The sequence below is a fragment of the Brassica oleracea genome, chromosome C7 (genome assembly GCF_000695525.1).
Source record: "Brassica oleracea var. oleracea cultivar TO1000 chromosome C7, BOL, whole genome shotgun sequence".
Classification (NCBI taxonomy): domain Eukaryota; kingdom Viridiplantae; phylum Streptophyta; class Magnoliopsida; order Brassicales; family Brassicaceae; genus Brassica; species Brassica oleracea.
Genome location: NC_027754.1, coordinates 18400595 through 18409716, shown reverse-complemented (window position 1 = coordinate 18409716; position 9122 = coordinate 18400595). Strand labels below are relative to the sequence as shown.

The 9122-nt window shown below is 39.0% G+C and overlaps 2 protein-coding genes across 8 annotated transcripts; one reads left to right on the top strand and one right to left on the bottom strand.

Moving 5' to 3' along the window:
• The first annotated feature begins 1504 nt into the window (after positions 1 to 1504).
• Positions 1505 to 4498, top strand: LOC106302754. Its single transcript, XM_013739199.1, has 4 exons — positions 1505 to 2008; positions 2315 to 2642; positions 2916 to 3781; positions 3881 to 4498. Exons 1-4 carry the CDS (start codon positions 1505 to 1507, stop codon positions 4496 to 4498), a joined length of 2316 nt encoding a protein of 771 aa, XP_013594653.1.
• Positions 4499 to 7442: 2944 nt separating this feature from the next.
• Positions 7443 to 8687, bottom strand: LOC106303748 (protein NUCLEAR FUSION DEFECTIVE 2). Of its 7 annotated transcripts, none has more exons than XR_001262524.1 (3): positions 8580 to 8687; positions 8314 to 8405; positions 7443 to 7985 (listed from the first exon to the last, which is right to left on the bottom strand). XR_001262524.1 is itself a non-coding variant. In XM_013740062.1 (3 exons), the coding sequence occupies exons 1-3, from the start codon at positions 8599 to 8601 to the stop codon at positions 7681 to 7683; spliced, it is 426 nt and encodes a 141-aa protein (XP_013595516.1). In that variant the 5' UTR covers positions 8602 to 8674; the 3' UTR covers positions 7443 to 7680. The 7 variants fall into 7 exon arrangements, 1 of the variants encoding a protein (XP_013595516.1); XR_001262525.1 differs by having other exon boundaries at positions 8314 to 8419; positions 8580 to 8686; XR_001262528.1 differs by lacking the exon at positions 8580 to 8687 and adding an exon at positions 8487 to 8548.
• Between the last annotated feature and the right edge of the window lie 435 nt (positions 8688 to 9122).

Genomic DNA, 9122 nt, shown 5'->3' with positions numbered 1-9122 from the left:
CTTAGCCCCTTACCTCATATTCCTCCTATCTCTCACATTCCCACCTTGCCTCTGGTTCCTACTTTAGCTGACAAGCTAAAAGCTAAGGAAGATAAAACCCTGAAGCGCTTGGCTCCTGTGTCGATCTCTGCGACTGGGTGCCCTCGTGTGCTCATCCCTGACTTAGTGTTTGAAAAAGGAGCAGAGCTTCACAAGGACTTCATCATTTGCTATTTTAATGGAAAATCTCCTCCTTTCAATCAAATACAGAGCGTATTTAACCATATGTGGGGTAAGGGTAGAAGGCTAGAGATTCATAATAACCCTCTCAATAAATCAGCCATTATTCGCATCCCTAGTGAGTTCTTGAGGTACAAGATTCTTGATAAATGCATCTGGTACGTCGGGGACTCTATGTTTCATACGGCTCAGTGCTCATCTGCTCACTCCTCCTCCTCTCCTCCACTGAAAGCAATAAAAATTTGGGCTCACTTGACAGGTGTTTCCCTCGACCTGAGACATCAACAGGGGCTTATTCTGGTGGCTGGTTTAGTAGGTGATCCAAAAGAAACAAATGAATTTACTACGGATATGGTCAGTCTTACCCTCTCCCATGTGAAGGTTGAAGTGGATCTTACTCAGCCCCTGCCGAGGATTGTAGAATTTGAAAGGCAGAATGGAGAAGTTGTTGAGGTGCTTGTTGATTATCCATGGACTCCTCCCACATGCTCTCACTGTCATGAACTAGGGCACATCCTCAAGAATTGCTTACAGTTTACACCTCCAGTAAACGTCCACGATGATTCTCATGCCAAAGGAAAGCAATCAGTTCATAAAACTCCTGCTAAAAAGAATGGTAAGCAACACATAAAGGTTGCAAAGAGTGGCCAAAACGAAATTTATGTACATGTGCCAAAAGCCCGAACTAATGCTTCTTCCCCTGGTCCTATGGATGTGGAAATTCCTCCTTCTTCAGCCTTAGACCCTAAACCAATTGACCCTCCTCCACCTTTACCTTCTCTCCCTCCTCCTAAGCCCCGTACTTCCGCAATCCTTTCAACTGCAACCCTTCCTTGTGTGTTTTCCACTCTTTCAAAAACTACCAAACCTTCCCTTAAAAGAGCCAGATCCTCTCTTTCCTTATCACCTCCATCTACATCTTTCACCGATGACCCTCCACCTACTTTACACCCAGTTTCAACTTCCTCTTGCTTCTCCCTTGGTCCATTTCCAGCCTTAAGTTCTGATCCCTCTCCTGCTACTGACACCCCTCTTGTTGTCCAAACTCTTTCCTCAAACCCCTTTCAAATCTTAAACTCCCTATCTTCTGACTGTTCAGGGTCTCTACTTCCCGTAGTAGACCAAATTTTCCACTCTTAAATGAGTGAAACTATTTTTTTTGGAACGTCCTAGGACTAAACGTCCCGGATAAACATCAGACTTTTATTAATTGGCTTAGTAGTCATAAACCCCTTTTTGGTGCCCTTTTGGAAACACATATAAAAGAACTAGCCCTTGGCCCTTTATGTCCTCTCTCTGCTATGGCTGGAACGTCACTTCAAATCACCAATGTGATGAGGATGGTAGGATTATCCTTATCTGGAGAGACCCTTTGATACTACGTGTTCTCTCACAGTCTAGGCAAGCAATCACCTGTGAACTCCTGCTCCCATGCCATCAACCCTTTATCTACACGGCCATATACGCTTCTAACTTGGCTGAGGAGTGTAATGATCTATGGGTTGAGCTCCTGCAACTGCACGCTACACTTGACCTTGAAGCAACAAATTGGATTATTGGAGGTGATTTTAACCAGATTATGTTTGGATCAGACCACTGTGCTATAGCAGACAACATCAATTATGCTCAGATGTACCAATTTCGGGACTGTCTCCATCAAATGGGTGTCTTTGATTTTCGGTACACTGGTCCCCAACTAACATGTACCAACAAACAAGATGACTCCCCAGTGGCAAAGAAGTTGGATAGGCAGCTCATTAATAGTTTCATTATAACTGCCTTCCTCCATGTTAGTGCTTCACTCCTCCCACCCCTCTTCTCTGACCATTGTCCATGTCTTATTGACCTAGCCTTTCAACTACCCAAAGCTGGAACTCACCCCTTCTGATTCCTAAACTACCTAACTAAACATCCAAACTTCACCGAGGTGGTGTATGATGCTTGGTTTCAGACTGGAAGTATGGCTACAACACTCACGGGTTTATGCTGGAAGTTTAAATGCATCAAGAGTTTTTTAAAAACCTTAAACAGAGAGAATTACTCAAATATCCAAGAAAGAGTGAGAGAAACTAACAATTTGTTACAAATCGCGCAGGTAAGAGCACTGGAAGATCCCTCCCCTCAGTCTTTTCTTAAAGAAAAACTCTTACATGAAAAATGGAACTTCCTGCGTCTGTTGGAGGAAAGCTACTTTAGACAAAAATCAAGAATCAATTGGCTGCAAGAAGGGGATCTCAACACTACTTACTTTCACAGAGTCTGTCAGGCTAGAGCATGCTTCAACGCCATTAGATCTTTCCTTCTAGCCTCAGGTGATGTCATCACTGATCCTATTGAAATGAGTGTCCCCGCGGTGGGACATTTTAAATCAGTTCTTGGCCATGAAAGTTTGGTCTCTCCCCCGGAATGGTTCAGAGCAATATGTAACTTCAGATGTTCCCTGCAGCAAAAAACATATATGCTAAAGCTGCCGTCTAGTGAAGAGATTACTAAACTATTCTTCAAGCTAAATTTTAACAAAGCGCCATGACCAGATAGGTTAACTTTGGGCTTCTACAAAGCTGCTTGGTCCATCATTGGGGAAGAGGTTATCAACTCGATCAACCATTTCTTCTACTCGGCTTTTCTCCCTGCAACCACTAATTCAACTATACTATCGCTAGTGCCAAAGTTTCCTTGAGCGTCTCGGATTGTAGATTACAGGCCTATCGCATGTCTCAACACCATTTACAAGGTGATCTCTAGACTGTTGGTAGTTCGCCTCAAACCTATTTTACCCGATCTAATTCTACCAAACAAGACTGCTTTTGTTAAGAATAGGCTACTAGTTGAAAACACTGTGCTAGCGAGTGAGTTGGTGAATGGGTATCATAAAGACAAGGGGAAGAAGAAGGTTACTCTAAAAGTGGACATTGCAAAAGCCTTCGATACGCTCTCATGGGACTTCCTTCTCGCTTGCTTAGATGGCTTAGATCTCCCTCCCCTCTTTGTTGGCTGGCTAAGGGCTTGTCTTTGTACAACAAACTACACTTTAGGATACAATGGGACTGTCAATGGGTATTTCAAGGGAAGAAGAGGTCTAAGGCAGGGGGACCCATTATCTCCTTACCTCTTTGTAATTGCTATGAACTGTCTCTCCTTAATGCTCAACAAAATGGCAACGGATGGGTATATGGAGTATCATCATAACTATAGAAAGATCAAACTTACCCATCTCTCTTTCGCTGATGATCTCCTCATTTTCATTGAAGGCTCCATTGAATCTGTCCAAGCGGTACTACAAACCCTCCATGAATTCGAGCTTAGATCCAACCTAGCAATTAGCTATCAAAAAACAAGTTTCTTTGCATCATGCCTATCAGAAGCAGAAATGTCAGCTATTCAAGTCTCAACTGGAATGAAATGTGGTACTCTATCTATGAAGTATCTTGGTGTGCCGCTTTGTACTAAGAAGCTTACTCTCGCCAATTGCGAGCCCCTGCTCCAGCAAGTAAAAGCGCGCTTCTCCTCTTGGCCGGCCAAAGCCTTGTCCTTTGCTGGGAGATTGCTCTTGATCAAAACTGTGATATCTAGAATCACAACCTTCTGGTGTTCCTCTTTCATCCTTCCAAATGTCTGTATTAACAAAATAAATTCACTTTGTGGGTTATTCTTATGGAAGGGAGAAACTGAGGGGCATCACTCCGCAAGAGTAGCTTGGGACAGAATCACGTTAACTAAGGAGCATGGTGGGTTGGGAGTTAAAGACTTACTTGTTTGGAACCGAGCTTGCTCCCTGAAGTTGGTGTGGCTGCTCTTCTTTCGCCCTTCTTCGGTATGGTTTTCCTATTTCAAAGAGATCATTTTAAAAGGAAATATTAGCAACTTCTGGACAATCAAAACCAGTTCATCATATTCATGGTTGGTGAATAAGCTTATCAAGACTAGAAACATCTGTTATCCTCTGATTAAACATCGGCTAGGTAACGGTTTCTCAACGAGCTTCTGGTTTGACAACTGGTCCCCGTATGGTTGCCTTAACGTGTACCTCAATGGTGATGTCTCGCGATTGGGAATTCGGAAAACTGCTACTCTGGCCTCTCTATACTCTGATGGAAATTGGTCACTGCCTCCTGCCAGAACAGAAGAGCTTTTGGAAGTTCAGATTCATCTCACAACTGTCACCCTATCACAAGAAGAAGATTCATATGAGTGGGTAATTAATGGAAAATCAAGGGACAAGTTCTCCACTGGATCGGTCTACGCTTACCTCAAGGGTGATGTAGCTACTGTGGCCTAGTCTTCACTGGTTTGGAGCTCCTATGGGATTCCACGCCAAAATTTCCTCACTTGGTTAGTCATTCAAAATCGATGCCCAACAAAGGACAGACTTCTCAGTTGGGGACTTCAAGTCGATCCTCTCTGCCCATTTGTGCAACTTGGGTCAGGAATCTCGTAACCATCTCTTCTTTGACTGCTCGTTCAGTTTCCAAATCTGCACTGTGATGGCTGCTCGTTGTGGCTTCCAAGCGAGACCTAACTGGGATGAAACGGTAATTAGTCTACAAAATTTCAGAGGGAACAAGAACTTACGTAGACTGTTTGGCATGGCAGTCGTCGATCTATTCTATTTGGAAAGAGAGGAACATGTGAATCCATCAACAGGTGTTCCGATCAACTGATGCTATCATCACTCTCTTGGACAGGCTGATTAGAAACCAAATTCAGAGCTTTAGGGAATCAAGGCCTCGCCAAGCTTCTCTTTTGATGCAACTATGGTTCTCAACAGAATGATCTCTTCCCTCTCTCGGTGTCTCTCCGACTTCGGTCGTTGCAGGGAAGACAAAAAATCTTCCTACTACGCAGGGCTTGGTTACTGGGCTATGATGGGCCTCCTTAGTTCTTTAATATGTGTTTTCCTCTCTTATTCTTACTGGGCCAAACTCGAACAAAACTAAAGTCTAGGGACTTGTATGATTTTATTTCTTTTCTGTTTTAATATGAAAAGCCTTTTACAAAAAAAAAAACTAGGTTAAGATCTTCGCCTTGCGCGGGATGAACATTATATATATAAATTATTTTATGTATTATATATTTTACATATTATGAAATAATAAATATATATTGAATAATTAAAAAGTCAGTAATTATTACATATATAATTAAATTGGTGCAAACATATGGTTTTTTTTATTAATTGTATCTATTATAGAAAAACTTTAAATTACTGATAACAAAATTTTCATTGTGTGATTAATAGTTTTATTAATCACTCAGGAACTCCCAGTTCTCATTCAACATTCATTCATAGTCTTTATTCTCCCTTGCCATCCTTCGCTGCTTTTACTGTTGCTTCATATGCTTCATGCTTTTGACTACTTGCCTTTCCCTAATTGGGAAATCAACTCCATATCAATTAATTTTGACTCACGCTTCTTTTGCTTTTTAGAATCCTTCTTTGTGGGAGTTAGAACTATTTAAAAAATTGAGTTGTTAATATTTGTTCAAAGATTTTATCAAAAAAAAAAAATTGTTCAAAGTAATTTTGAAATTAAAATATTTATGTATTTTTAAATGGTATATATTTTAATTTAAAACTATATATATATGTATATCTGTGGATATCAATCATACATGTTTTCCCCTTCTAGGACTAATATACACTTCAGCATATGTGAACAAAATTCAAAATAATGAACCAAATTACATGCTACTGGAGGAAACTTAGCTCAGGTAATGCTTCTTCAGTGTCTCAATTGTGCGAACTCCCTTACTCTTTGGCTAATTCTTGTGCTTCACCGAATTGAGATAATATGGGTCTTTTAGTGCTACTAAAACCAACAATCATATACATGGTAGATAAGCAAACCAAGACATAACCACCAAAATCCATATCTCTGCCATTACTTATCTTACAAATAATTACCATATGCAAAAATTAGTTAATTGCTGTTCCAATTCGACTTTGGTTACTCCAAAGTTTTCGATATATTGTAAAGCATACATAAAGTTGTATACGTATCACCCATGACATTTACAAACATTCTTGTTTGATCACAAAAGATAAGGGTTACATCATAAACACAAGTGCCATGGAAAAAATGGACAATAAGGATTTTCCGAACCATGACGTAAGCACAAGTGCCATGGAAATCGCGGAGTATAAAATATTTTGTAAAAATTTAATTATAATTTACTCTCTTCGTCTCACAAAGAAAATGAGTTAAGAAAATTTCAAAATATACTAATAAGTCTTTTTTTAATGTACGATCAAATAAATGAAAATGAGTTAAAAATATATTGGTTATTAAAAAGTCAAATATATAAAATTACATTGGACACTCATTTTCATATCTACATTTCTATTTTCCAATGTAATTTTATATATTTTCTATGTATTTGACTTTTTTTTATAACCAATATATTTTTGTTTAACTCATTTTCATTTACTTGATCGTACATTTAAGTGTTAAGTGTCACAAGACTTATTTTCATTTATTTGATCGTACATTAAGTGTTAAGTGTCACAAGACTTTTTTTATAACCAAGTTTCTAATCCTCATTTTCATTTATCTGAACTTATATCACCGAGTGTTTATTGTAAGAAAGTTCCACATCTTTTTCATGCCATTTCTCTTTTTTCAGCTTTGAGATTTTGCAGGTGAAGTTTCAGTTGTTGGCAAAACGCTTCCGTAGATCCCACCTTGGTTTTGGTTTAGTTCTCATTCCAACACAACCTTTTTCTAGAGCGAGTGACAAATGCTTCTTTTAGTCTGTTCAGATTACAACAGCAGCGGCATTACTTGTTGTCTCAAGGTACCTAAGAGTAGTACACGCCATCTCTGCGGCAAAAGATAAACCTTATACTCTCCTGGGGCATTCACTTATATGAAGCTTCTGTAGGTGTTCAGTTGATTCAGTCTCACTACCGTTCTCATTTTTCTGGAACTGAACCAACTCTAGCTAGGAGGTCATTTCACTTCCGGCTGCAGCTCGCTGGCACCGATGACAAATCTTTTTGTAATACAAGATATAGTGCTTTCCTATTCACGAACAATATCTTTGCGCACTCCTGACCAGTGACTCATTACGACCCATGACATTTGTTACATCAGCCTTAGCCGCAAGTCACATTTTTTTGCGCATTTTCTACTGAGATAACAATAAAATTTCAGATTTAAACAAACTTCCATGAATCTTCTCAACGCGAAACCTGTCATCTATGTTGTTTAATCTGGTGTCTCTTTAGTTGAAGCTTGAAACCTTTCATTGGGCCTGCCTATACAACTGGTTCCTTACATCTTCATAACATCAACTAGTATAATGTTTTGGTCGTAACACAACATTAAAAGAGAAAGCTTGAGATTATTAACATATAAGCAGCCCTTAAAGAAGAATCTCTTAGAACTTTTGGCAAAGGAAGAAAAACACCACTAATTTACAACACAGACACTAGTCTTCCAACTCGATCTCCATGTACTTTCAAGAAAACCTTGTTCGCCTCTCATCAACCATTCCAGAATCAGTAGCAACAGCTCCAAAGAATGCTCTAAAGGCAGCACAAAGGATGGCCGAGTTTGAAGCATCAGTCTTGGAAGAAACCCTAATAACCCTCTCTAAACCCAACCGGTGTCCGTCGAGGGCACAAGAGGAATTCACATTTGAAACCTCTGCTATCAAACGGGTCAAAACTTTGGAGGAAATGTCGATATCTTTAGCGAGGGACTTAAGAGAGACGGAGGTCTCAATGAGATGGGTTCCAAAGATAGTGAGGGCTTTGTTGTGCTCTTGAGAGAAGGAAGCATGAGTCATAGCACGACGTAGAAGGTTGATGACACACGAAAAAAAGAGTCAACTTCAAAGAATACAGATATGACAACTTCATTAGCATATGATTCCTCTAGCCAAATCATCCTAAAGTTTAGTGATTCATTTTTGATTATTACAGACATTTTGTAACCAAATATAATCTCAAAGCTCAGTGATTCAACTTGATCAACATCATAGAGATTATTATTATTATTTTTATCTTATAGCTAAGTGATCATCACAGAGATACATCATCTACTCTAAAAATCTTTATCAAAAGAAGAAAAGGTGATAATAAGTTGGTACCCAATTTGAGTTTGCAGCGTTGTAAGATCCGTAGCGAAGGTTGAGGGGGATGATTCGATCCTGCCATTGATTTCACTTGTTGTTGCGCCAACCTGCAAGACACGACCTGAACAAGGATGAATGAAACGACCCCAAATTAAGAGTAGTTTAGGGTTTTGGAGAAGAGAGGAGACGGAGAAAACTGAGAATAGAAGATCCCGATGACAGTAACAAGAAGCAAAGTCAAACGATGAGTGACCATAGTTGAGCCTTTTTTTACCACCCACCGTAAAATACCGCTCTCTGCATCCGCCGCCGGAGAGTTAACAGATTTATCAAAGTAAAATTAATTAAAAGTGAAATTTTAGGCTCTTGAGAATCTCATTTATAAGCGATAAAGCACACATTGTTTTTTTATTATGTACTAGAAGGGTTCGCGCGGAATATTGTTTTATTGCGGTTAGATATGATTTTTTGGATGATGTAATTAAGTGGTCAGTGTTATTTGTAAAGAGAATTATTTGATGTTTTATTGTATTATGTAGTATTAGGTAATATGTTAATATATTATGTGTTTGTTTTTCAATAATGCGTTGTTGTGTGTATAATAGTACTTGTGTGGTGAAGTGAGCTACTAATGTAAATTATATTGAATTTTAATAACTTTGCATTGAGGCATTTGTTAATTTTAAGATTGATGGTTTTAGCGTAAGAATTGTATTTTAATTTGTCACATTTTTGAACATTACTCTTTTAAAATGTTTTTTGCCCACTCTCCATATTTTGACATTGAGCCGTCCCCATCTATGTAATTTGCTTACCTTTCCGGT

Excerpts from the sequence above, each read along its gene's own strand:
- LOC106302754 (XM_013739199.1), top strand. The coding sequence starts at position 1,505 with ATGTCCTCTCTCTGCTATGGCTGGAACGTCACTTCAAATCACCAATGT. Across the intron at positions 2,643-2,915 it reads GGAATGGTTCAGAGCAATAT|ATTACAGGCCTATCGCATGT; the intron begins GTAACTTCAGAT and ends CTCGGATTGTAG. Across the intron at positions 3,782-3,880 it reads GATTGCTCTTGATCAAAACT|GGAGAAACTGAGGGGCATCA; the intron begins GTGATATCTAGA and ends TTCTTATGGAAG.
- LOC106303748 (XM_013740062.1), bottom strand. The coding sequence starts at position 8,601 with ATGCAGAGAGCGGTATTTTACGGTGGGTG. Across the intron at positions 8,406-8,572 it reads GCGGTATTTTACGGTGGGTG|GTTGGCGCAACAACAAGTGA; the intron begins GTAAAAAAAGGC and ends CGTGTCTTGCAG. Across the intron at positions 7,986-8,313 it reads ACGCTGCAAACTCAAATTGG|AGCACAACAAAGCCCTCACT; the intron begins GTACCAACTTAT and ends CCTTCTCTCAAG.